Source organism: Bactrocera latifrons, unplaced genomic scaffold, assembly GCF_001853355.1.
Source record: "Bactrocera latifrons isolate USDA-ARS-PBARC rearing strain unplaced genomic scaffold, ASM185335v1 scaffold_104, whole genome shotgun sequence".
Taxonomy (NCBI): Eukaryota; Metazoa; Arthropoda; class Insecta; order Diptera; family Tephritidae; genus Bactrocera; species Bactrocera latifrons.
The window spans coordinates 487,281-508,941 of record NW_017534453.1 but is presented as its reverse complement, the minus strand read 5'-3'; the positions used below and the strand labels follow the sequence as shown (position 1 = coordinate 508,941).

At 38.7% G+C, this 21,661-nt stretch overlaps 1 protein-coding gene across 1 annotated transcript; it reads right to left on the bottom strand.

The window, feature by feature from the left end:
* Positions 1-307: 307 nt before the first annotated feature.
* Positions 308-14,938, bottom strand: LOC108968888 (zinc finger protein 180). Its single transcript, XM_018933221.1, has 2 exons — positions 14,071-14,938; positions 308-2,098 (listed from the first exon to the last, which is right to left on the bottom strand). The coding sequence occupies exons 1-2, from the start codon at positions 14,711-14,713 to the stop codon at positions 444-446; spliced, it is 2,298 nt and encodes a 765-aa protein (XP_018788766.1). The 5' UTR covers positions 14,714-14,938; the 3' UTR covers positions 308-443.
* Between the last annotated feature and the right edge of the window lie 6,723 nt (positions 14,939-21,661).

Genomic DNA, 21,661 nt, shown 5'->3' with positions numbered 1-21,661 from the left:
TATGTATGTATATATAGAATTTCTACTTATGTTCCATAATATTCGTTGCATGGGATTTTTACTTAAAGTTGGTAGGTTTTGTATTGTTGTTTAATTGCGTTTTTGCGAAAAAAAAAAATCTACAGCTTTCACTTAGCTTTCATTTCGGCTTTCACGTCACTCTCTTATACTCTTATATCATTTCGTTTCACTTTTTTCTACTTTTGCTTTAGCTATCAAACTTCTTACTATAGAAAAACTACTTTTACAATATACTTTACAATTGGATTTCGTAAAAATTGTATGCTTTCCTGTATTTAGGAAGAGCTTTCACATTAGAAAAAAGCTTACGCATTAAAAACAAGCTTTTACATCACTACTAAGCTTTTGCACTCACCCTGGCACATATGCTGCTAATTGCGGCTGTCTTACATTGCCGACTCTCAACAGATTTCTAACGGCATCTATGCGACGACTATATCCTCGTCATTATCATCACTGCTTTGCGCTGTCATCGATTCGCCTTCGCCTTCGCCTTCACCCTCACCATCACCATCCCCATCCGCGCCGTACAAGTCGGCCGCCTCTTCGCTAGACATGCCCATCATATCCTTGAGACATGACGACTCCAGATGCTTGTTTAGGTACGACTTCAGTGCGAATGTCTTGTGGCAACGTTTACATTCGAAATTCTTGTCAATCGAGTGCGTTTGCATGTGCGCACGCAGATTGGAGCGATCGGCGAAAGCTTTGCCACAGTGTGAGCACGCGTACGGTTTCTCGCCGGTGTGTGAGCGTAGATGGCCCTGCAGTAGCCAAGGGCGTGAGAATAGTTTGCCACAGATGTCGCAGCTGTGCGAGAGCTTGTGCGTGAGTAGATGCATGGCGAGTGCGGGCATTGAGACGTAAGCTTTGCCGCAAGTGTTGCATTTTTTCGCCGACTGCGAATCGAGTGAGCGATGCGTTTGCTTGTGGCGCGACAGATTACTCGATGTGGCATATTGTTTGCCACATTCGGAGCACTTGTAGCTACCGCGTTTCTTCTTCACATACGCGTCCATGTCGGTGGCGGGCGTGCCGTAGTTGCCGGTTGTGTGCGTTTCGATTGGCTCCTTGTGGCAACGGCTCGCTTTGGTGCGCCCATCTAATATGTTAAGGCCCAACTTGGCGGCGGTGTGAGTGGACTTCGCATCGAACGCATCATCGGTAGCTATTGCGTTGGTGGAAGTGCGTCGCATTGTATAGGCGGCCGTCGGTTCGTCGATCCACAATTTCAGTGTAGGTTGATAGTTGGAATTGAAGTGACCCGACTCCGATGAGGAGGACATATCAATGTCTATGTCGGATGAATGATCGGAATTTGGTGGCGTTAGTGGCGAGCAATTCTCCGAGTTGTCTGGCGTATTTGCGCCTGCGTGACTGTCGTAGGAGCTGCTGCTACCGCTGCTGATGTAACGTATCTTTGCTGGACCTTGTCCGTGTGCGGCTGGTCGATGTGTGGACGTTTTAATCTCTTCCACCGTGAATATAGTAAAGTTATCTGCATTAATTGTAGCCGCACAAAGTGGTGGTGGTGCGAGTTGCGGTTGTGCCACGACGCCGGCTCTTTGCTGTTTGGAAGCACTGGATATTTCATGCATGATGCCTGTGTTTGGTTGTATTTGTGGTTGATAGTGAGTTTGTTGTTGTATTGTGCTGTTATTGTTGTTGGTGTTATGGTTGTTGTGGTTGTGATTAGTCGACGCCTCCTGCTGATGTAGTATGGTGACGACACAAGGCGGTGTTAGTGGCGGTAGACTTTGTGATAGTGAGAGTAGATCGTGGGCGGCTTCGGTCTCCTCGATACTGCGTTCGCGATAAAACGCCGGCAATGTTGGTTCTTGTTTGATCGTAAAGGTTGGCGCCTGAGTAGAAGTTTGATTGGCATTGAGTCCACCAGCTGGTGGAGCATAGAATATGACTTTGCCATCTTCGGCCGGGGAGCGTCCACCAATGGTTGTTAATGGTGCTACATATTTGCCAGTTGTGGCTTCATTAGTAGTTGCTTTGTTGTTGTTGATGTTGTTATTTTTGGCATTCCACTTGACAACATTGCGTCGTTGCTCCACTCTAGTGATATCTGGAAGAGAGAGTAAATATCATTTATGAATCTTGATGTGGGAAAGAACTTCTGTGATAGAGAAATGTATATCTCTGTTTACACCTAAAAAGCTTTGGTCTGAGACCTTTAAAAATAATTGGAGCGAACGAAAAGGATTTATCTCTGAACGACAAAACTAATACGGCTCTTTAAATTGGCGTTGAGCAATACCAAAAGTTCGGTCAGTATCAGAAAGTACGTCTACGAGCCGTCAGCCTAGAAATCCAATGCAGAATAACTCTAGCCAACAGGTGCTACTGCGGACTGAGTAGGCAATTGAGAAGTAAAATCCTCTCTGGAGGAACAAAGACCAAACTTTATAAGTCACTCATTATTCCCGTTCTTCTTTATAGTGCAGAGCGATGGACGCTGACAGCATCTGATGAGTCGACGTTACGAGTTTTCAAGAGAGAGCTTCTGCGGAAGACTTATGGTCTTTTGCGATGACATTAACATAATTCAAGGAATTAAAGGGCTACGATGGCTAGGACATGACGTTCGAATGAACGAAAACACTTTAGCTCTGAAAGTATTCGACGCAGTACCCATCGGGGGAAGCAGAGAAAGGTGAAGAAGGACCTGGCTACACTTGGAATTCAAACGGTGCCAAACTGCGAAAATAATAACGACTTTGCGAGCGCTGTTGTAAACTCGGCTATAACCTGGTAAGCGGTGTGCATGAAGAAGAAGTCCTAACGAAGACTTTCCCTAGAAAATTCCCTTAAATTTAGATGCAGACAAAGAAGGCGATATTTTTGAAATAGAGACTATCATTTGGAATAACTTAAACTGATCAGCGGCTCAGTAAGGCTTGGTTCTGCAAAGTATTGAGAAGAAAATTTGTTTTGATGCCGAAAAATTCCCTCGGCCCTCAGATTTTCGGATTTTGTTGGTAAGAGTTTTAAATTATATATATTTGGGAATACCGTATGAGATATTTTGTATAGATAAAAGTAAAATTGATATCTAATGTTGGATAATCTCTCAGCAGTTTTAGTTTTTTAAGGTTTTGTGACAGTACTGTGATGTGGACTTTGTTAAGGTAAATTCAGAATTAATAATACTGATGCCAGGTAGAACCTTCCATCTGGGATCAATCTGATATTGGGTTAACAAGATCTATATACATATATATCTTTCAAAATTTGGAATCGCCGAAATATGTGACCGAATTGAATATTTAATAGAACTTTCAAAAAAAAATTCACAAATTTCGAATATAATCCACCATTGCAAAATATTTTTCCGCAATCCAAATTAAATGAGTTAAAGTTCAAATTAGCAGACTCATACTTTAAAAGCAAATATTTTCAATAATTACTTTTCCACTTAATTTCATTTAAATGCCGAGGTTACATTACCTACATACAGAGGGACATTATGTGCTTTGAAATGTATACACATTTACTCCTATGCTATGCCTTGGCGAGGGTCGTGTTAAATGTCTTAATGTGTTGCGCATACGCCATGGCGGCTCATAATTCATGCACATATGGCGCGACAACAAAATTTGCTACATTGCATATTGCAGGTATTAAGCGTGTTGCAAAGCATAACTGAAATTTGATTATAGGAAAATATGTAGAAAAAACGAAAGTAAGCAAATTGCAGGTACATACACATATACATACATATATGTGAGTGTACTTTGCGTATTCCTATATACATATGGTGATCGAATTTCGAGACATTCGGACATTTTTGTTTTGGATTATTGGATTTTTGGATTTAATATTGGAATCGTGATAATGGTCTAAGGAATCCAAAATTTAAGAATTTTTAAGAAAATTTCTATATAAATTCAACCAAGGTGCGCATAGCTGTGCAATAATGACTCTACTATACTCGTATTGATTGGAGAAATAGATGGATTTAGTAATCCGAATCCGCATTGTATTAGTCCGATCTGGTTTGCCACATGGCGTTAGACAGATATGATTACCAGTTTTGCTGCATATTTACTGAGACTTTTACTGGTCTATAGGAGGAAATCGCTAAGATGCTGCCAGTTTTGGCCAGTAAGGAAGAAATTGTGTTTCGTGAGGATAATGTCAAACTACAAACATTAATAGGGAATCGCCAAAAGCAACCAGAGTTTGGTTGGGAGGTTCTTATACCTCCACCTTAATGTCTGAACCAGATACCAACTGATTATCAAAACAGTTTTTTAAAGTTGTATTAAAGTCCAACAGTAATGTACTAGGGCAATTACTACAACTGGAATGGTTACTGAAGAGGTATCTCGATTCGACCTAGCCCTTCCCTAAAATCTTAACAATTTGAAATAGGAAAGATTCGTAGAGCGATCATGTGAATGCCATTCGAACGGGAAGCTGGTAGAAGCTCGATAGCTTTGGAAGTGAGACTTTCCAGAAGACATAACTTCTTTCCTCGGAGTTGTAGGACATTGTAATGCTAGATTTGATGATTGACCAAAATTCTGCAAGCACACGCGGGACCCACTCCGTGTTTCTGATGAGGACATCCGCCGATATGGCATACTTGAACTCGACTATTTCAAATAACCATATCTGAATTAAAAAACCTTATCCCACTCTCAATTGCCATTGCTTTTATTGTAGTATTTACAAAATGAGTCTTAAATTAAATAACGAGTATAAAAAGTAGACAATGGAAACCCAACAAAAAAGGTAACTCCCGCCTCGGGTTAATAACTTGCACACTACGAAAAATATAAAATACAACAAAAGTGGGTAAACGCAATGCTAATGAGAATAATTTTAACAAACCGCCATTTTGCGGCATTTACACATTTAAGAGAGTGGTAAATATGCATGTAAGCCGATGTAAGGGCTGATGTGGAGTGTGGCCCAAGGCCAAAAATTAAACTCACGTGCAGGCGAACAAAAATTGAAGCATAAAAACAACAAATGAAAGCAACAACAAAACAACAGGGAAAAACAGCGAAAAAACGCCAGCGAGCAGTCGCTAAATCCTGCAGCCACATCAAACATTTTGCGGCGGCCGACAAAATAGCGAAGAGCGTCCTCATTTCCTGTTGCCGACGCGGATGTCAAACTGATTTAAATTTACAATTGGCCATTTTGCGGAAAAACACATGCATACATATGAGCTATGGACGTGATCGCAATAATTCATCAGCCAACCAGTCAACCATCTGTTTGTCAGCCCATCCTTTCCTCCAACACATACACACACACACATATATATACAACAATTCCTGTTGAGCTGTGCGACGGTCAGACGGACTGCCATTTCAGCCAAATCATACACGTAATCAACAGCTTCAATGGAATACCTAACTGTGAATTGGCATTGTTGCAAATCGAATGGAATGTCCTCTTCGCCAATTTGCTGGTGGATGCAAGTAAGTATATATAATATGTATGTAGGTAAGCGTATGTGTGTGTGAGCACAAATTATGCCGTAATTCAAAATACATTCGTTACATTGTTGTTGTTCAAGGCAATTTGCCAGTGACGCTATGCATTGGTGAAATTCGGTGAACTTCAATTGATGACCAAAGACGAGAAATGCGTTTAAGGAGACATACCAGGTATATATAAAAAGTTAGTCTTGGCTTATATATTACTAGAGATTTCATACAAGTTTTGCTGCTCTGAAAATATTTACTTCTTGACAAATGCTGCTTGCAGAGATTCCCTTGACTTCATAAGCTAGTAAATATTGAAATGAGAAATTGAACTTTATTTGAGCTCTCAGTTCATGTGATCTCCATATCAGAGGTTACGCTTTCTGTGGATACGGTCTTCGGTGATTTGCGCAATATTTAAAAATTCGAAAAAGGTAGTTTGCCGAACTTTTTCTAACGTTTATGGTTTGCGTTTTTGCTGTTATGTATGAAGGGTGCAGCTTTAAGCTCTCTTAAAGCTCTTCTGCATGATTGATATATTTCATAAAAACGCCTTCGAGTCAGAAATACATATAAAGTCATGTCATGGACTACCAGGACATACTTAAGAAGTTATGAAGAACTGTTTGAGCTTTATTTATTCATAGAGCCAAAGTCCTCTAAACCATAAATATGGCTCTGTGTCTTAATATGTCGCTATTTGGCTTGTTTAGAAGCTTTTCTGTCTTTATATCTTGAGCCCAAATCGAAATGAATGTGAGATTATGCAATTTTGGTTCACTTTCTGCTTCATATCTGGCTTATATATTTCTAATTCGTTGATTGAGAAGCCAGGCAACTGGGAGGTTAACATTCACTCACAATCTCTGATGTTTCTGTCAGCTAGCTTTGGAAATATCAGTGCTCGGAGACAGGAAGAAGCTAAAAATATTATCTGATGTGAAGTAGACCTAAAAGAGGATTATTTTGTACTTTTTTTTGTTGTTTTTTGTAATTTTTTGAACATCTTTCAGTATCCATTTTTGGTAATTTCGATATAATTGTACCATCGAGAGCAATACACTGATTAATGCGATCTTCTGCTGGAGCGATTGCCTCTTCATTGTTGCTAAATATCTTTCCATTCTTTTGAGGAGCTTTCAATAGGAACTGGAATAAATACGAGATTGTGGAAATCTTTTTGTAGTCCGATTGTTGCAATTTCGATAACGTCTTCATGAAACCGGTGCCTTTTCGTCAATCATTTTCTTAAGTAGTATATCAAAATTTAGACGTCCTCAGTTCATCATGTACAGTCCACTGAGGCGACTGTGAGAACTCCGAACTGGAATGACGTTGCTACATTTTATTATTGTCACATATTTAGAACAGTTTTGGTTCTGTGAAATACCAGGATGAATCATCCTTTAAGATGCCTGCGCTTGACAGGAATTTGAATATTATCTGTGGCCCCATTCACGATACCTCTTCAAGTGTCTCATACCGTGGAGCCCCCAAATGCTTAAAACGTTCACTAATGCTCCTTGTTGCCCTAGTGTCTTACTTGGACAGTTTTTCCAGTCTTCTCAATCTGTCAGCTCCATTCTGTAGGCGTCTGCCGCCACGAGTGAGTATTTCAATCATGTTCTTACAGTCTCTTTTATTGAGTGCTAGTAGGAACTTTGAATAATATTATTGGAATATCTACCGTTTTACACATGACTTTTGCGCTCAAGTAGATCGTTCCATTCAGATCGTCGTACAGACAATACCAATCTAAAATGTTTATAATTTTTTCGGGTGACAAGCGTTCATCGCTCTTGGCAATCTCGTCGACTATTTCATTGCCCGCAATACGCTTATGACCTGGCGCCTATTAGAAGACGCTGGATTCTGACAATACTCTCCAGTGCTGTCTTGGTTTTCCAAACACTTCTGGCTAGAGGTCGAAAAAGAGAGGCTTTGCAACGCTAATTCATCATTCCTGCTAACAAGACTAAGGTTTATTAATACAACGTCGAAAATAACCAAAATTGAGTCGAAATCGGCAAAAAAAAAAAAACAAATTCGACAATTGAATTGAGCCAAGGCTTATAACAAGTATACAGGTTTTGTCCGGAAAGTAATACGACTGATTCAATTTAAAAAAATCTATTGAACCATTCTGAACCGTTAAAATTCCTTAAAACTTTAGGGCCACATCTGGGTTGTAGGGCGGCTGCGGAAGCGTTGGGATGCCGGTATTGGTTAGATAGCTGTTCACAAGATAGACGGTGTGAGCCGGGGCGTTGTCGTGGTGCAAATTTCAATCGGCTGCCATGTCTTGTCGGACCCGATTGAGTCTTCGGTTGAGTCTCTTGAGGACTTCCACGTAAAACTTGGCATTGACGGTTTGTCCAGAACAAATTCATGGTGGACTACGCGACCTTTTCACGACCCTATAAAAAGCCTGGTGCCACCGAAGCACACCATTTCTTGCTAAAGAAATATCTGGAGACCAAGTAGGCTTGGTTATATCAAACGTCTTTGTCGCAGGTTTACCGATGGTACCTATGGTCTAACAAACAGGGCATTTTCGGCTTGCAGCACTCACCGAAACGCATAGGAAAAACATATGTAAAGAAAAAGATTTCAGTGGAAGTTTAAACACTTCTTGATAGAAAGACTTTTTGAGGGTTTCTATTTCATACAAGTTCCATAACACCCTTAATACTCATAGCTAAGGTCTAATATAAACATTTCGATCCTTTGTTTCATTGCCAACAATGCAAAAGATTGGCATAAACGTCAAATTCTCAAATAGAAACAGCTATAGAACCACACACATGAGTGGAGGCAAGCAAACTACCCGAATTTTGAGCTTCCGAAAAGTTGAAACGAACATGCGATGTCATCTTGCGAATGTCAACCCCGCAACACGGACGTCAATACACACGCAATCTAAACAAATTAAAGTTGTGGGTGGCACACACTGCGGCAGGCAGTCTTCTTTTCAACATTTGTTATTGTCTACATAGATTATGGCTTTTGTACCCATACCAAGTTGATTAGAATCGGTGCTAAATTTGGTTAATAAAGCAATTCGTATGCGGGTGGCTCTACATCTTTTTAATATGCTATATCGGCCCTGCCGCCAGCCACCCCCAAATGCTAATAAACACATACAATGGGTGTAATATATTTTATATGTATGTGTCCATGCAATAGATATGTATAGATACGATACATACAACAACAACGTATCTAAACGCCAGCGGTGGTAGGCTGTTGCTTTACGCAACGCTCCCAGCTCACCAATTCACCAGCTCTTCGCATGCAAAAGCAGCCTTGTACCGCAGTGTTGCCTACCTCCGCGCGCCTAAACGTTTCATTGTTGCTTTTCTGCTGAATTGGGCGCTCGAAGCGTTCAAAGTCAATTTGGTGCGTGACGCGGTCGCCGTGATAGCTGCAGATAACCACGTGCCTGTGCCATCAGCACGATTACTGTTGCATATGCGACAACATTCAGGCGCATACACAGCGCTGGATTTGCGCGTGCGGCTCCAGGTCGCCACCAAAGCCCAACTGCAGCTAGGCCGGCAGGCGCCCGCAGCTGGTGGCGCGCTTTCGAAAGCCTCAACTAAGGTGTGCGAAATTCAAAATATACAAATTTGCACAAGTGTGTGTGTTTGTGTTGGCTTAAGCCTATGCGACTACACTGCGAGCGCACTAATACACACACACACACACACGCACATGTGCGGGGAAGCGTTCTGTGTTTGCCGGCGATTATCTATTGTGCAGCTGTGAAAATATGAAGCGTATGCGAATATTTCGCATAATTTCGAGGCGATTAAAATGGCGCACACTGCTCCAAATGTTTATGCAGTTAGTGGCCAAGCGCGTACCCCTCTCTATTGGTGTGCGTGTGGCCTAATCTGCATAGGCACGCGCATCGTGTCAAAGCAAATAATTCTTCTGCGCGGTTACTTGCCAAACGCACCCCCCCACACTGCCCCAAATTGCATGCGCCTAATAACTATTTTTGTGTGSATGTGGTGAAATCATTATTTCGCGGCGGTTAGATGAAATCATCAACCCCACATGTGTGTGTGTGTGTATGTATGTGTTTAGATTGTTGAAAGTGGCGCAGTTTATTAGTCATTGTTGAGCACTTAATTTAAATAATTTCCCAATACAACTGCAGTTTTAATCATGATATCTCGACTAAAACGTTTGCATTATGCGCCATACATATACCATATTTGTACATATACTAATAGGTGATCCAAGTAGAGGTACTTTTTCAATAGGCTTTTTGACAAAGAACGCATGAGGCGTGTCAAGCCTTTAATATTCGTAAACATCATTCACCATTAGATATTGTTCGACCGAATAGACCTCGTCCTACACGAAGTGAAAAAAATATAGCAGAGAGTGTTTACGAAGGTCGTGTGGAGTCGATTCGACTCCGTTCGCAGCAATTTGGGCTGCCGTATGGCACGACTTTGCGCATTTTATGTCGAAAACTTCTATTGTAAGCGTAGAAAATATAGATTGTGCAAGAACTGAAACGGTTCGACCGTCCAAGCACTCAAAGATCCGACGAGATAAAGTTTCGTTCAGCGATGAGGCCCATTTCCGGCTCAATGGGTATGTAAATGAGCAAAATTCCTGCTTTTAGGACGAAGAGCAATCTGAAGAGATTCAAAAATTATTATTTCATTCAGGAAAAAGAAGGCAATGGTGACCATTATAGTGCCATGATAAACGACTATTTGATGCCTGAAATTGAATCTCGTGTTTTCGTCGACATTTGATTTCAACAAAACGACGTCACTTGACAAACATCGCATCAATCAATAGATTTATTGGGAGAACATTTCGGTGAGCAGATAGTTTTGGGCTGGTCCATTGATCACCAAGAGTGTGATATCACAACGTTAGATAGAACGTTTTTCCTGTGAATATGTGTAAAATCTAAAGTTTATGCGAACAATTCCGCTTCGATTCAGACAAGACTTTGGAGAAAAACCTCACGCTTGTGATTCGCCAGTTATCAGTCGAAATGCTCGAACGAGTCGTCGAAAATTAGACACAATGGATGGACCATCTGAGTCGTAGCCGCGGCCAACATTTGAAAGAGATAATCTTCAAAAAATAAATGCCAAAAAATTTTCAATCGAATTTTAATAAACATTCCACACTAAATGGGAAGTTATTGTGTTTTTTCTTGAAAAAAAAATAGGCAACCTCGAAATGGATCACTATTTATATAGTTTTATAAACATACATATGCTATAGTTCTACGGCATACCTGTGTTATCGCATATCATAATGCTTTATGAATAAAAAAAATGTTAACTTCGCCCATACCGAGCTTTAATATTCTTCACGTTAGTATTTCTCATGGTATAAAAGGGTGTAAAAAGATTTTTTTTTCTTGATTTTGATCGAACAGTTTGAACTCTGAAAAGTTAAGGCGTTTTTTGGGTCCAAATTTTTATAGAGATTTTTCTTCTTCTTTACCTATGCTAGCAATCACATCCTCTGTCTATTGATTCATTTAGCTATGCTAATGTATAATATCTCCTTGTTTCAACGACTACGGTATTCTCTTTGCCAATGTGCAAAGGACCTTGCCTCCGCAGCATATAGCAGGACGGGAATTATGAGAGCCTTGGTTTGTCTTTAGGCTTTACTTTTCAATTGCCTACTCAGTTCGAAGTAGCACCTGTGATATTGTTGTTGGGAAACTTCAAAGCTTTTATTCTCAACAGTGACGTGGGAGCCAAGTCGGGAGTGTAGCGACTGTTTGCCTTATTTGAGTGTCAGGTCTCAAAGGTATAGCCGGGAATGAACTGGCTGATGAGCTTGCTCGTTCCGCAGTTTCCACCAACATGGATGATATGACGGGAACCTTTCATTGCAGTTGGTCCCACACCATAAAGAAGCCGCTAAGCAATAATGGAACAGTGGGTAGGGAGAAGCATTGGCAACGACTCCTAGGCATGCGTCATGCCAAGTTGTTAATGGGTGATTACAACTTGAAAAGGTTTAAATACATAATCAACCTAACAAGGGAAAAATTCAGGCTCCTTGTCTTCTACACTGGTCATTGTAAGTTCAAGAAAAACTTATTTAACATACTACGACTTGGAGTCTGAAACACCAGAATACCTGCTAATTGACTGCACAGCAGTATGTAGGCGCAAGATAAAGACCCTTGGATCCATATTTCCAAATGGTGATCCCCTATACCTATCAGTATATCGGACTATATCAATTTGCTAGGGCTAGCTGAGACGTTGTGATCTTGAAGAAGACACAATAGACCCTAGGTCGCGGTGCAATCCATACTCACTTGTCTAATCTAATCTATCCTCGTTCACAATCAGACCCATCCACTATATATATTGTTATTATTCTATAAATGTTGCCAATTGATTCTATAATATTTAGTTCGAAGTATGATTTGTCCGTAAAATTGAACGGTTGTACCGTTTAGTAAAGAGTTATCTGTTTTTGAATATTCAGTTATTTCCACCTTCTAAGACTACAGCTGGCCTCATAAGGAAATGGCCGTTTCGTGCCAAAAAAAAAAAAAAAATTATGGAAATGAACTCAAACATGTCCAAATGTCCCACGTCTATTACCTTTGAACCCTACAATCTAAATATAGTTGTAACAAAAAAACAAAGAAAAAAAATATTTTCAAACAAACACATCCAAAATCTCGTAAAACAGATGCTGTTAAAGCGTTTCAGCAAATTTTTAATTGAGCTCACTTCCTTACAAAAAAAGTGCATACCCAAAGCTTCTAAAAATTACTCTCAATTAACCTGCCTCTTATTTTCTTTGTACTTTGTACCAAATAAAAATGATAATATCTCAAATAATCGTTAAATGACTATTTTTAATATGCCTACACAGTTTGTTAACCCACGTCAGGATTTTCATACATTCGTTCTCATTTCCGAAGTCATACAAGGTCTTTATAGATGTGAGTTCACGAACTACACATATAATGTATAAAATTGCTGCTGCGCTATTCCATTTGCACTTTCATTTAAAAAATTAAAACCATCGGCACCTACCTCCACCCGTCGACGGTGAGCATCGTCGGCAATGTCCTAATAAAATGCCTTTTAATGGCAATTTTCCAAATTTTGCATTTTCAATATCTTCTTAATCCATAAGCACTTCAACTTTTAATTGCTTTCAAATACTTTTGAACATTTACGTTTATGACCAATTCCGTACTGGTAGTTATCATTAAAAAATAAGCTGAAGCATATGAAGATGAATAGACACACTTTTTAAGCTCATTGGATACGGTCATGCCCGCTTCGGTTTAATTCTCTTGGCTGGAGCATTTAAGGATTTAAGTAAGGTACATAAAAGTTTTAAATCCAAATATGCAATGCAATTAACAGCGCCCAACCAACAACCCAACAATTGGTCAATTCCCCCAATTACTATTTGTACAGGTACGAAATGGTTCATTTGCGTAGATACTCCCATTTTAAGGATGTGTTATGAGCAACTGATTGATGCGCTTCTACGGAAATTAAAATGTGTTTCAGCCGCCAGTTTGGCGAATGTAGATTTAAGCGTATATATATATTTAGATTATGTTTATATGTTTATAAATGTATGTATGTGTGTAGTAAATCCTTTTTTTTTAGCGTAAAACCATTCTGGATTCTACTTGTCAATAAAAAATTAAAAATATGTATTTGAATAAATATTGAATAATAGTTGTCTAGACTGTTACTGACGTGAAAGTAAGCACTAAACCGAAATTAAGTCGAATATGTAGTCTTCCGTCGTACAGATCGAATCAATCAACCCTGACGACTTTTTCTGTTCTGCAACAGTCTTTCCGATAGTTCTTCAACAAACAAATTAATTCTCGGAGATTTAGTATACGTACAATATTTCTAAGTTATGTATCCTTATCAACGGGTACTTAATGCCTTACATGGGTTTCTTAAGTCCTGCAGGGTTGATAGACCTTGGCCAAATATGAATCCATGATTCTTTTTTATAACGAAACGTTCAAGCTTAGAGGCCGGAGATCATTTGGCTGATGGCATTGGTCAAATCTCTGCCTCTATACAGATACAATGCTAAAGTCGGTAAATAAGGTTAAGAAAAACGAGAGAGAGTCCAAAGACCAAAGAGTTATCATAATCGAAACATCACATGAAAGCTAGAACTTCTTTGATAAAATCATAGCACATCTTTAAATAAGCGATCTCATAACCGTAAAAAATACTTGATTCTTGAACAGATATAACAGATCAAGAAATTTATTAAACTATAAAAAAAGGTGGAACCTTTCTAAAAAAACACCGGCATTTTTAAGAAGGGCCGATAACAGTATGAGCTGAGTGATCTATCAACATCAGACTGTTTTTGTCTTGCAAGAGTGTTTCCGGAATAAGAACACAGCTTCGTACAAAGAAAGAAAGCAAAACCAGGGATCTAACTGCAATATGAGGTCTTTCGCGCTTGTAAAGGATAGTGAGGATTTCGCAAGTACTACCAGTTTAGGCGGTGTATTCATATCTCTTGTAATATGCATATCTCAGAGTCATTGCGGTTGCGGACCACACATAATAATGTTACTTACCAACATTGCTGTGTGAACTAGTATCACTCAAAGCGGTTCCATTGACAGGTGTCTGCACTGCAGCAACCTCTTGAGTCGCCACTGACGTCAATGGCTTCCGCTCTATAGTCGCCTGTACAGCGGCAGCACTGCGTCGCTGTTTCTCTTTTGCATTCATTTCGACTAGCGATTGTGCGGCTGACCACTCGAGTCTCTTGCAGACCTCCAAGTCACTAGTGGCATCTTCAAACTGAATGCGATCCACAGTGACAGGCTCTTTGGGAGATTTCTGATTGCCGACATTGCGCAAGCGCTTGTTGGTGCTACGCGATAACGGTACAAGTGATGCATATTTGGTTTTCGGCTGTAGGAGTGGCGGTGTAACTGGTCCGGCAGGCTTTCTAACCACCACAATCGTCGACTGTTGCTTCGGAAGCAGCGCGCTTGGCTTAAGCGTTGCTAGTGCTTTGCCTTTGCATGTTGTTGTATTTGGTTGTGGGCGCGCTGATCTCACAGCCGCCGTCGTTTGTTGTCGTACTGTGGTTCGTATTTGTTGCTGTTGCTGTTGCGACACTCGCGCTGTAGTGTTCGTGGCATAGCACAGTGTTGCACCGGGCGTGATGACGATCTTATTGCTCGTGGGTCGCATGCAATCGACGGACATTTTGTTGGCCAAGTTCGTTTTGCACCATTCAAGTGGAAGGTCACAACTCGCTTTTACTCACATTAACTGTTCTCAAACTCTTTTTTTCTGCGCTTTCGTGGTTTGGATTTTCTTAATTGCCAAATACTTATTTGATAAGTGTGAATTTGCTATTACTTGTAAATTTATAATTTTCAAACATTTCTAACGCCTCTAATGTTTTAATTTCAATGTTGTATGCTAAATCTAAATTTTTAATTATTTCTTCTTTTTGTTTACTTGATTTTGTTTTTGTAGTTTTGCTCACAGTTGAGTATTGCTTCGTTGTATCGTTGACGTAATTTTGTTTCACACAGAATTGTTGTGGTTGCTTTTCGTTATTTATATTTTTGTATTGCTTGTTTTAGTTTTGTTTTATATTAAATGAGCTGAATTTTCTAGAAAATGCTTCTCTCATAGTTTTGCTTGTATGAGTAATGCGGCCAGTGGATAGTAAGTCGAGTGATTCATTAGCTTGCAGATTTGTATATTGACATATAACTGTTCTGTGTTCGTTCTTTGCACTGAAAATAGAGTAAAATTTGATTAAAAATGTGTTCGAAAATTAGAAGTTTTATATTATTTTATGGAAAGGTTTTGTTACTAGCGATAAGATACAAATATTAGTTGTGAACGGGACTTAATTTTATTTTGTTTGGTTGGCATGGCATCTGTCATCTTACAGTCATTGAACCAGCAAGTTCATATTTTTACATTGCGATCAAAAGGTCAAATTTTGCGTCGAAAAGCGATGATTTGCCGAAAGCATTAATTTTCGTTTTTCCATTTGGAGAAAAGTACTGGAGAGCTGCATCGAATGCTTGTCAAGGCATATGGTGATCATGATCTATCAGAACATGCAAACGATGGTCACAACGGTTTAGAGATAGTAATTTTGATATGAGAAATGATAAACGTGGAAGACCACCAAAAAAGTTTGAAAACGCCAAACTGCGAGTAAAATCGATGAAGATGATACTTTGAGTCAAAAGTAAATGACAGCCCTTAAGGCGTTGCATGGTCTTACAGATTTCAAAAAATTTTATCTTAATTGTCGTTTTAAATTCTGCAACACCTCTAGACAATTGTTCTAAATTTTCAAGTTGATCCGAGTAATCTTTTCAGAGATACAGCCTTGAGAACTTGTGCTTGTGTCCCACTTAAATCTTTAAAATCGTTTTTCTCGAAACTGTGCATTCGATGTCGGTTGGCAAAATTTCTCGAGAACAACTTAATCGATCTTCATGATATTTTACAAAGGTCCTTTAATGGCTCCAATGGTAGAGTTTAAAATATTTTTTTCCACACATTTCAAAATTTCTTGGTTATACATATATTATTGTTTGTAATAATAAAATGTTAATTTTTTTATACAGGAAAAAATTATTTAATAAGGATGTTTTTACCAAAGAAAATACATGTAACAGCTTAAATGTTGCACAGCAAACAATTTCAGACCGCTTGAAAGTTATGGAAAAGATCCAGAAGTGTTAGAAATGGATGCCACATAAATTGTTTGAAAGACAAATCGAAAATCGAAAAAAACTCTTGTGAAATTTTGCTGCGAAGACACGAAAGAAAATCAATTTTGTATCGAAATGTCACTGACGATGAAAAATTGATTTATTTTAAGAATCCTAAGCCTGGGACAACCATCAACATCAACTGCAAAAACAGACCGATTCGGTAATAAGGTAATCTTCATCATATACCACACCCTGCTGTTTGGTGGAATCAGAAGGTGATATGACATGAGCTTCTCAAAACCTCGTGAAACTGTTAATACTATTTGCTACAGCCAAAAGATATAGAATTAGAACCATGCATTGATCGAAAAATTGTTCACCTCTCACTGATTGTAGGAGCTCTAACAGGACTGTGTGCGTTTGGGATTCATGAACTAAGATTGAATATATTACTCGATGTAAGCTCCATAAGCTCTTTGGAAGAAGATGAGTTAGAATCATCGCGACACTTCCTCCTTGAATGTACTACTTTTGTTAGATCAATACAAAAATTCTGCGAATCTGACTCTTTTTAGTCATCCACTTGAAATAGCGGATATAGAAACAGTTGCTACAGAGAGATAAGTGTCAAATTTCGATTTCAATTTCTAGGTTGTGGAGATGATGACATGATGAGGTCATAAAATCAGTTTTATGAAAGGAATCAAATGAGGTCCCAATTGTGAAATTTTTTACAAGAAAATTTTCTAATTGATCATAAAATATATCATGATTTTAGCTATTTGTTATTTAAAATGGTGCTCCTTGTAATGAGCGGAAAATAGGAAAGCTTCTATGTTTAAATTATAGATTCAACAATTCTACAAAGTTTTTTTCAGGACTTCACTGCATAACAACTGAGCGATCCACATCAAACAATTCTATAGAAAACTCTTTTCATTTGACAAGATATCTTCACAAAATTTGAAAACACTAGAGTTGCCTTTTATATTTCGGAATTAGAGAAGTCAGGACTATAAGGCGGATGACTCATTAATTCGCTGTTTTGAATGCACAAAAATGTAGTTGTTTCAGTCGATGTGTTAAAGCTTACATTGACGTTTTGAAGAGTGATCCGTCTTCGACAGTTGGTCTTCCAGGTTTATTGCAAGACAACTGGCACAGAAATGGTTGTGTACCATTCAGAATGTTCTGTTACGTGTTGTGCTAGTGGTATGGTGTCGAAAGGAAGAGTTTTTTTCAAAGAAACAGCTGAGTAACAATCAGTTGCGTGAAAACTTCAGCGATTTAACTCCATTTTTTTATCGGGATGAATATTTTAAGTTACTGTAAACTAAATAAATAGCGCCCATATGTCAAATAAATAGCTCTCCTATGCCAAATTGTTCTGAATAAATAAGGCATAAACAGTTTTGAGTTGCCAGATTGCATCACAGGGTTGCCAAATTAAGATCGGACTACTGTTACATATATATGTCATATAAAGTGACCATTAAAAATTTCAATAAAGATCTTCCTTCACAAATAAGTTTCCTATTTATGTAGCCTTGATTCGTCTTGAAGGCTGTTTATAAAAAAACCGAGGCTAGAAGGAAGGAATTAGCAAAACGCAGGATGCAAACCTGTGAAAGGACTCCGGTGACGGCGTAGTCAACGTTTTTTCTTGTTTGCTTAAAAAATAACTCTATAGGGACTGATTCTGGCGCCTCAATGAGCTTCAGCAGTTTCAAATAATTATAGAATGGCGCTAAACTTGTTCGAGCTGTTACCCAAATTCGTTTTTATTGCAATAATTTCGTTGGAGCGTTAAAATTATCACACCTCTATAGATATTTGGTAAATGTTAATGGGGTTGAGTAGACAGCTGCTTCATTAATCAAAAATGTACGTGCCACTGGGATACTTGTTCCAGGTTGACGTGGAGCCGGTGGTTGTCTTCGTATAATAATACGTATTTATTTCGTACGGAACACGTGTACAAAAGCGCTTAGGTACATACTCCGCCTGCATGCGCCAACAAATAGCTTTTGTATAAGTACCTGTTACGGGTCTGCGACACACATAAAGCGGCCTACGTAAATGCGCCAAACGCCCCATGTATGCCTTCGTGGAAGAATAGAGGACGTTGGAAAAACTAAGACTTCCACTTTCAATTATTCATATCGACATTTGTTGATTTCACGGCACGAATTCAGGTATATGCGTGTGCATGTTGCTGAAAACCTACGTGTGTTCATAAGCATGGCTGTGTATTTGTACATATGTATATGTGTATTTGTGTGTGTGAAAGCAACAAATTTCGTCATTACTCTTCAGGTGGTTGTGCGGCGAGAGAAGCGCAACAGTGCGGTATGCAACTCATAGTTGGCATGAAGTATAACTTTCGAAGTATGCGTGTGTGTGTGTATGTGTGCGTGACACATCGCGTGAAGCTCGAAGTAAGTCCAAGCAATCTTAGCGCTGCAATTAGTTGAGTTACCAATACACACACGCACACATTTACACACTTGTTGGGCACATATGTGCTGACACGGCTAAATATGATTTTAATGGCTGCTCTTGAAAGCTATATAAGTATTATTTATAACGGCATATACGAACAAAAACAAAAAAAAAAAACTAAATCGTTTGTTGGTTGGCAACACTAACTGTTGAAATCATTGTTTGCATTAGAGCTCATTTGAAATAATTATATGCTTTCACATGTATTTGTGTTTTGCGTATGTGTGTATGTGTAGTTGCGGTATCCAGGGAACGCCGCACATCGCTCACCGCACACGGCGTACCGCTAAAACCGTATGATTAATAGTTTTCCTCTACTTTACCGCAGCGTCCGAAAATATAACTGTGATATGAGCGCACTCGCATGCTCGCTGACAATAAATTACATTTTTCCTGTTTTCAAACCTTAGATATTATCACTTTTTAGCACACTTGAATCCTTTTTAATACACACCAAATAATGCCAATAAACAGTTAAAATTCGCTTGCGTTTCCATTACATTTCAGTTTCGCATACACCACAAACATAATTTCGAAACAAGTTGGCTTCATGCCAAATCACTGAATGAATGGCAATGCCGTGCTGCCTATTTAACGCGCCGAGCAAGCACACGAAGTGCCGCGTTCGTAACGTCGCGCTCGCAAACGCTCAGCGTCACACGCTCTCTTCAACCGTATTTTCGTCAAAAACACTCTCTCTCTCTCGCAGTTTCGTATACTCTCTGAGTGGCACTCACGGCTGTGCCTGCGGTGTTGCGCCTAAATTGCGGCAACAGGAAAACACACATACACAACCGCGACAACGCAGCAAAAGCGCTAAGGTAAACAACAACAATAATATAGTTGGGTATTAAGTAATCGCTAGCTGGCGCTTAGCATATATTTTTTTAGATTTCAATTTGCCAACAAAATTTCGATGAAATACAATTATTTAGGAAAAAGAAAAAAAAACAACTAGGCATTGCCTACATTTAGGCACGCCGTATTACTCACTTTGCTTTTAAATCACGCTAAATAGTTGGCCACCTTTTGCACTTCAACAATATGACAACTACATCATCAACTTCTAGCTGGTACTACTTATGCTTCATGGCGTTTGTGCTTTCTTTTTGCGTTCTACGTTCTGCGTCGTCTTCCGTGGTCTCTTTTCAATTGCTGCGTCCCCGAATTGCTTGGCTCGTTTCTTTCCACCGTTATTCACAATTGTTAATGTTTTATGTTAAATGCTATATGCTTGTTTTTTCAGCAAATTTTTCACTCGCCAGCTTACTTTCTTCCGTTCTTTCTTTAAGTATATATTTCTTGAGTGCAAAATCAGCGAAAATTTTTTGGATAGCAACAGCGTAATGTCGGAAGTACTATGCAACTATAATTCATTAGTTTCTTATTTTATTTTATTTTATTTTTTTCTTTAGTATTAAACAAACGATTTGTTTATATAGTATATATTTAGTGCAGGATATAGTAGCAAGCAGTTTTTGAAAGAAGAATAGAGTAGAGTTGAGACGACGCGGAAGAGTTTCACCATCATGTAATTTAACGATTTTTATAGGCTGCCAGCACGCACATACACGCACGTACATGCACACGCACGCAGGTCAGTACCGAATGTGACAGATTTGCCACTTTCTCACTGGCGTAAAATTCACTTACTCACATAGAGTTCAATAAAAAGTTAAAAGTTTGCAGATAGTTCAAGTTGAGAAGCGCACAAAAGTTAAGTTCAGGCGTAGTTTTAGTGAAGTTAAGACTGAGTTGAGTTGGGTTGATTTATTTAGAGTTCACAAAACGAGATGTTGAAGGAAAAACAAAAGTCTAGAAATTGAATAATAATATATTTGAGATTTTCGTTGGCGCACAATACACTACTGATGTGCGTCAGTTTTTGACGTACCACTCCCTTCTACTGGTGCGACAAGCCGTCGCTAGCGTTCGCCAAACTCGAAACTAAAAACATTCGAAACGTTTATTACTTCGGCAAAATGTGTTGCCTACCACCGGGCGTGCATCAAGCCGCTCTTAGTGGCATTAAGCTCTCTATAAGTGTACAAAATCTCAGCGCCAAATGCGCTCTGAGCACATTTGCATACAACACTGCTGGCGTTTGTGTGTGTGCGTGTAGATTAAATGTGCCAGTTTTGCCACTCTCGAGTTGTCGGAAGCATGCTAAATGTATGCAATGCGCCAGTGGGTGGTGCGTTCTAGCTGAGAGCGTTTGGGTGGGGTGTTTGTGTAGTAAGGTGATTAAATGGCGGCGAATGGTGTTGCTGTAAACAGCTACGTTGAACTGTGAGTTACATGGCCAGAAATTAATGCTTGAAATTGTGTGATTTCTTGGAGCAAACTATTAAGGATTTCTGAACTAAAGTTTTATAAGCAAGAATTTTTAAATTATATAATGAATGCCACTGATACAAATATTAAAAAAAATTACACAGATGACGACCTTTATGAAAAGCATATCAATGTTAAAATATGTTCCAGAACACATATCGAGGTGGGAAGTAAAGCTTAATTTACATTTACAAACCCACTTTCAATTTGTATTGTTGTATTTTTTTGGCAACTCTATAATTTTTTTTTTAATTTATTTAGACATTGACAATATTTTTAATTTTAATATATACATACATATATTTAAGTGTCAACAATATAAAAATAAATGAAGTTAAATTTGATGAGTTCCAACGTTATAAAATTTCCTTTAACGGTTTTTTAATAAAGTAGAATAAAATAGTATATTTCATATTTCTCCATCAGTCTTTCCTTTAGATAAAATATATTCATATATGTATATACTTTTTTTAAATTTATTTTTAAAAGGTGGCAACTCTATGAAAATTAATTAAAGTGAAATCTGATGAATTTTAATCTTTAAAAGATTTTTTTTTATCACTCATATTACGATAAATTTATCTTCCTTACATGATAGGGTGGCAACGTTGTAAAATTTGCTTTAACG